At 62.3% G+C, this 6,684-nt stretch overlaps 1 protein-coding gene across 1 annotated transcript in view; it reads left to right on the top strand.

Annotated features, from left to right (window-relative positions):
* The first annotated feature begins 3,645 nt into the window (after nt 1–3,645).
* LOC109374098 (aquaporin-12B-like) overlaps nt 3,646–6,684 on the top strand; it is an 8,610-nt gene continuing 5,571 nt past the window's right edge. The window contains exons 1-2 of the mRNA XM_019628413.1: nt 3,646–4,252; nt 6,004–6,102. Of these exons, the coding sequence (XP_019483958.1) occupies nt 3,646–4,252; nt 6,004–6,102 (706 nt within the window). The remainder of the gene's footprint in view (nt 4,253–6,003; nt 6,103–6,684) is intronic.

Raw genomic sequence — 6,684 nt, 5'->3', positions numbered from 1 at the left:
GGGGGGGGGGGGGGGGGGGGGCAGGGCTCTGGGGCCAGGTTGCCCGGACCCCCTGGGGTGACACCCAGGAGCTGCTGCTGTCAGCACAGGAGCCACTCGGCCCAGACCTGCCTGGGTGCCCACTGGCTGTGGCGGCCTGGCCTGGGGCTGAGGGAGGCTGGCCCAGCTCCAGCTGCTGTCCGTCTCCCCTCGTCTCTCTGTCTGTCTCTCATCTCTATCTCTCTCCCCATGAGACCTCTGCCCTTGGCTGAGTGGTCCCCCTGCCCGTGCCCCCATCAGTACAAGGGCCTGCCCAGGCCGAGTGCACAGTAGGACTCGGGGTGGAGTTTCGGGGGGCCCGCTGTCCTGGTTGGAGGGGTGGCTACGGGAGGGCCACAAGGAGACCTGGGTGTGCTCCTTCCACAGCTGGACCCCTCACATCTGCCTTCTTCAACCCCGCCCTGGCCGCCTCGGTCACCTTCCACTGCTCAGGACACACCTTGCTGGAGTACGCCCAGGTGTACTGGCTGGGCCCTGTGACAGGTAAGGGCTGGCAGGGGTCCGTGGGACAGGGGCAAGGAGATCACAGTTGGGGGTAGGGACACACAAAGCATCCTGGTGGACAGGATTTCAGGGTCCAGCTCCCTGGCGGGAGTCCACCCAGGGGCTGTTTCCTGGCTGTGGGGTCCTGTGGGGAGAGGAGGGTGCTGGGTCAGTGCTCCTGGGCTGCTGTTGTGGGGCCTGGGCTCCCCTCACTGGTCTAGACCTGGGGACACCGCCTCAGATCCAGTCAGGGGTCCTTCCCTGACCATCCTGGGGGAGAGGCTCTGAGTGGCCTATCTTGGTTTAGACATTTTCACGGAGGGGACTAGAGACAGGGGCTAAGGTGGCAGGGAAGAGGCAGACCCTCCAAGGGTGCTGGGAAGACAGGAGGGGACAGTGCCCGCCATGGGGCCCCCTGTGTCCCCTGCAGGGATCCTCACAGACCCAGAGCCGGGTCCCTTGACCAAGAGCTGGGCCTCGTGATGTGGAGCCCAAGGGGACAGAGGACCGAGTTAGACATCTAGCGGAACCGTGCCCCTGGCTGGGCCGTGGACGTGGGGCTGGCTGTCCCCTGTGGTTCCTGGGCGAGGCCCCCCTCTGACTCCCTGAGGCTGGGAGACACCCCAGCTCACCCTACTGTTTTCCTTGCACCTGTGGCCGGGAGGAGGAGTGGTAGGGAGGCCCCGTGGCCAGAGACTGGTGACTTCAAAGGGAGGGACTGAGCCATCCTCAGTCACCAGATCTGATTGCAAACCCCAGGGTCTGAGGCCCAGGTGGAGGTCACAACCTCTCCTGCACCTGGTTTGGCCCCTTGGCCCCACTGCCCTCTCCACACCTTTATCAGGTGGGTAATTAGGGTCCTAGCAGAACTCTGAAATCTCCTCCCACTTCTCCCCATCTACATTGGGGGAACGCTGCCTCACCCTCCCCTCAGTCACCTGAGGGCCCCCAGGTGACGCTCACCCCTTTCCATCCCGGTGTGGGGTGCACAGAGCCCTGGAGATGAGCTCAGAGCAGCCGCAGCGCTCCCTCGGCCCCACGGCCCCTCCCGAGGCAGCACCCCCTCTTTTCAGAGTGTTTCGGTGTCCGCGCCCTCCTCTCCACATGACAGGCTCCAGGACCCCTGCGTGACTTTCAGTTCTAGGCAGCAGCCTTGACTGCATATGGGCAGGAGCGTGGGACCGCTTCCTCCCTCCGTCTCCACCCTGCCATCCTCACCCTCAGGAAGGGTCTAAGTGGACGCGGACCGCGTGGATGCTGGGCATGTCGGAGATTTGCAGGACGCAGAGGTCTCCTCCTCACAGCTGCTCGCCCACAGGCAGGGGCGGCCCAGCTGCTCTTCTGCTCAGTGTTCTGTGTACGTTTCGTGAATTCAGCCTCGGTGGCACCCAGGACGCACAGACTGCTGGAGTCCCCCCGACGGCTCCACCTTCCGTCAGGGATGGCCCTGAGTCGCATTTCCGTTTCCTGTTTTGGAGCACCCCTTCTCTGTGGTGGGGCGCATCCCCCAGTAGTGTCCTGACACAGGGTCCTGCAGTGTCTGAAATCTCACGTCTGGGCCCTGAGCCCAGTTGGTGGTCGGTTGGGCCGGGCACTGACCCCCAGCCAGAGACACGAGCCTCCTGAGTGTGGAAGGAGCTCTCGTGGACAGCAGGCTGTGCTCTCCCTGAAGGCGGACGGGGTCCTCAGAGGCACCCTGGCTTCAGTGGTGGCTGTCACTCCTGGTGTCCCTTGGCTTGTGGCCACATCACCCAATCTCTGCGCGTCTTCACATGGCCTCTCCCCATGTCTCTGCTGCCCCTACTCTCCCTCGTAGGACACCAGTCGTAACGGATTTAGGATCCACCCTACTCCCGTGTAAGCCTCATTTAATGTAACTACTTACAGCTGCCAAGATCCTATGAGGTTCTGGGAATGATTTGAAATTGACACCATTCAACCCAGTACAGCCTCCGACTCCAGAACCGCCATGGTGACATCCAAAGCTGTTAGGACTCCTGGGGAAGCCTTTGGGCCGAGCGGGGACAACTGTGTTCCTGGTTGGCAGGGGGCTCCGTCCTCAGGTGCTCCTGCTGCCTGGGTCTACACGCCCTCCTAGAGAATGGCCGTCCCCTGCCAGGGTCAGGGCGGTGACCCCGGCTTTTTCCATAGGAAAGGGCATCTGGGACTCAGCACTTCTTTTTTTTTNGTCCTCGGTGAGCAGACTGCTCCTCCTCCGTCACGTCCCGGGGTCACTGTGGTGCACCGATGACCTCGAGCCCCTGACACCTCAGGGCGTTGTGTTCCTGTGTCTTGGCCAGTGTCAAGCACAGGGACACCAGCAGTGTCCCCGACCCCCCGGTCCTTCTGAACTCGATAGCTAAGGCCAGTGACATGTCCTCAGGAATGGGGTCCACTCCGTGAGGGGGCAGGGTGTGCGGAGGCGTTCACAGGGAACCCCACTTGCCAAGGGCCTCCCGTTCTGCACCTGTGTGAAGCACCTGCGTCCTCAGCCAGCCACCCTGCTCTCTTAGAAAAGCATGTCTGTCTCTGCGCCATGCGGAGCCACCGCCGTCCGTGAGAGGTGGCCTTTCCGCAGCTTCCTGTGCGTCCAGAGCAGCCTTGGTGAGGCCCTCATGGCTTCCCTGTGTGGGGACACCTGGCCTCATAGATGGCTGCCTCCATGGAGGGAACTGGTGGCATGTGACTCAGAGCACAGGCGGAGCCAGGGCCCCTCACCCAGGTGGGGACACAGCCCAGGTACAGGGAGTTGCCAGGCGGTGCTCGTGGAGCCAGGAGCCTGGGGGGTGAGTCATGGAGTTCGACGGAGGCTTTGAAGAGCTGCGGCCCGAGACGTCTCGTCTCCAGCACCAGGATGGGCCGAGTGGGGTGAGGGGCCCGGCGTGTCTCGCGTCCCCAGGAAGACGCTTGGCGGAGGGGCGGTCCGCTGTGGGCGTTCCTGGCTCTGCCCCTGGGCCAGCGGCGGCAGGATGGGCCGAGGGTGCAGGTGTGGCATTCCCAGGGACGCCGGTCCAGGTGGACTGTTCCACGGCTCCCCTGCCCTTGGGGCTGGGGTGGGTCAGCCCCTGACACGTCAGCTCAGGTCCCCTGCTCAGCCTGGCTCCTCGCGGAGCCCCCGGGCCGATGGCTGGTCTAAACGTGTCCCTCTCCTTCTTCTTGGCCGTCATCGCTCTCTGCCAGGCGGCCAGGAGGGCGTCTAAGTCCCTGCTCCCGGCGGGCGCCTACGACAACTTCGCCCGAGAGGCAGCGGGCGCGGCCCAGCTGGGGGCCTGCTGCCTGGAGCTGAGGATGCTGGTGGAGCTGGGCCCCTGGGCCGGGGGCTTCGGCCCCGACCTGCTGCTGACACTGCTGTTCCTGCTGTTCCTGGCGCACGGGGCCACCTTCGACGGTGCCTCTGCCAACCCCGCCGTGTCGCTGCAGGAGCTCCTGCTGGCCGAGGCCTCTGTGCCCAGCACGCTGCTGAAGCTGGCGGCCCAGGGGCTGGGCGTGCAGGCGGCCTGCACCCTGACGCGGCTCTACTGGGCCTGGGAGCTCAGCGACCTGCACGTCCTACAGAACCTCATGGCCGCGCACTGCAGCTCGGCCCTGCGCACCAGCGTCCCCCACGGCGCCCTGGTGGAAGGCGCCTGCGCTTTCTTCTTCCATCTGACGCTCCTCCGTCTCCACAACAGTCTTCCCGTCTACAGGGTGCCGGCCGTGGCCCTGCTGGTCACCGTCACGGCCTACACAGGTGAGACCTGGGTGCCTCTCCTTTGCGCCACATCCCAGCCTCTGCCCCAGTGGCTGTCATGCCTCTCACACCTGCAGACGCCCAGGAGGGGGGCTGCCTGCCCGCCAGCTGGGACGGTCATGGGGGTGGCCATTTCCTGGGAGCCTGCTGGTGGCATGACAGCCAGCTGGGCAGCACACAGTGCGATGGGGTGGCCCCAGGCCCCTGTCCTTCCTCACTGGGCCTCCCCGCACTCCCAGTGCTTCTGTTCACCCCAGAAGGTCTATGCCCGGGGGAGGTGGGGCGGCCAGCGCAGTTTCTCCAGAACGCGACCCAGGCTCTGAGCGGGAAGCCCCTGTGTCCTCCATCACCCCTTCCCATGGTGCCAAGCCCTGTCACTTCTCTCTCCCTTGTTGGTGCCAGGAGCCTCCCAAGAGGGCCCCTGACCAGAGTCACTGCCCCCACCTAAGCAAGACTTTCGACCCAGTTCTCATGGGGTCCCTCAGCCCCTAGCCTCACCCTAATCCACTGCCACCCTCAGACCGAGCTCACCTGTTTTGGGGTCCTATGAGGGTGTGTCCCCAATGTGATGGGGGCACCTTTCCCACCTACATGGAGAAACAGTCAAGGACAACTGTGGGTCACACCGACCAGTAACCTCACATTCCAGCTGTCCCTGGATTGGGGGCAGAGCAGGGCCAGCACTGGGAGCCGGGAGGAACCCACCCTTGTTCTGTCTGTGGAATTGGCTCCCCTGGGAGGGGTCCTTCCGGCTTGCGTGCTCCCTCTGCCCCGGGCACTGGGACAGGGTCTGAGCAAGATGGCAGGGCCCTCCAGGAAGGTGGCCGGGAGGGGACGTGAGCCTTGTCTCCTCGGGTCCCAGCGCTGGGGGTGCGGCAGGAAGGGGCTGAGGCCAAGCTCCTGAGTGTCCATTCGGGGAGACTCCATGGGGACAGAACCACCACTGAGGGCTCACTGTCCGTGTTGCTGACCTCACCCAGCCAAGGAGGACACTGTGGGACCTGGGCCACCAAGGGCCAGAAAGGTGCCACGAGCGCCATGTACAGGGAGGGAAGTCAGGGCCCTGGTGCGCAGANTAAAGGGAACTAAACACCAGGCAGAATAGAAACTGTGTGTAAATCTTCATTTACTTCTTCACCAACTTTCTTACCAGACACCGCACGCCTCACACGTCGCTCTGGGCGGAGTAAACTACTCCAGCTGCCTGGGGGACGTGGGGGCAGAGCCTTACGAAGTTATGCATTCACCTGCCATGACCCAGGCGTGTTTCGTATTTGCCCCGAAGAAAGAAAACATCGACCTGAGAAGACTCACACAGGAGTGCTTACAGCAGCTTTATTCACATTAGTCAAAAACCGAAAACCTCAAAGGTTCATCATCAGAACAATGGATAAACAAGCCACCGTTCATCCATAAAATGGAATTCCATTCAGCAATAAAAGGGAACGCAACCCGGCCCTCCAGCAGCCCGCTCCGGGCCCTCGTCCAGAAGAAAGCCTAAACCTGTGCTAACATGAGTCAGCAACGTGGACGCGTGTCACCGGGATGAAGAAAACGTTCCCTTTCTCGGTAATGGCGTGGGTTACTTGGGTTTATGCACTTGTCACGAAGTGTGGAAGTTTACTTTTAAGAGTGATGCGCTTTGTTTTAAGTTTTATCTAAAAATGAAAAAGTACCTAAAAATAAACCAGGACTTCACATTGATTTTTCAGTGTGGATCATCCCTGGGCTCTACTCCGGGGGTCCATGAGCTCACAGCGGCACAGCTGTGGTGGCTGAAAACCCTTTCCATGCTGACGAGAGCAACGTGTGGACCGTGGAGACCTCCACCTGGTGGGAGCAGGAAGAAGGTGAGGGTGGAATGGGAGGTCCCAGCACGAACTCACACTCCACACGACCCTTGAGGAAACCCTGGCTGACCCAGGCCCAGTCTCCAGGTCTGTGTGGCTTCCAGAACGTTCCCCCACTCCTCTGAGAGGACAGGGGCCTCGCACAAGAAGAGGACAGACGCAGGCCCCCATCCCCCGGGCTGGAGACTGGGCTGTTTTGTCCACCCTCCAGGGTGAGGTCTGGTGGGCAGGGGAACGGTGTCTGGGTTCCTGCGAGGCTGCCCAGGTGGAATTCCTGGCGAGGTTAACCTCACCTGCTCTGGGAAAGTCCTGGGCCTCAAAATTGTCTGCTGGGACAACCAGAAGAAAAAAAGGTCAGCTCCTTATGGTCTGGGCTGCGTGTCCCTCCCCGCCCGGGGTCTGTCTCCCTTCTGTACTCGGAGGTCTGGGAGGCACAGGCGTTGGATTAGAAAAAGAAAAACAAAAGGAGCGTCAGGGAGGGCGGAGTTGTGGGCAGCGCATGAAAGGGCCCCTCCATGCTGTGCCGGAGAAACGGGTTCTGGCGGGAAGGATGGAAAGTCCTAGACTCTGCACGTTCACTGT

This window comes from Hipposideros armiger, unplaced genomic scaffold (genome assembly GCF_001890085.2).
Source record: "Hipposideros armiger isolate ML-2016 unplaced genomic scaffold, ASM189008v1 scaffold_17, whole genome shotgun sequence".
NCBI lineage: Eukaryota > Metazoa > Chordata > Mammalia > Chiroptera > Hipposideridae > Hipposideros > Hipposideros armiger.
The sequence above is the reverse complement of the archived record's forward strand: the minus strand, read 5'-3'. Positions and strand labels throughout refer to the sequence as shown.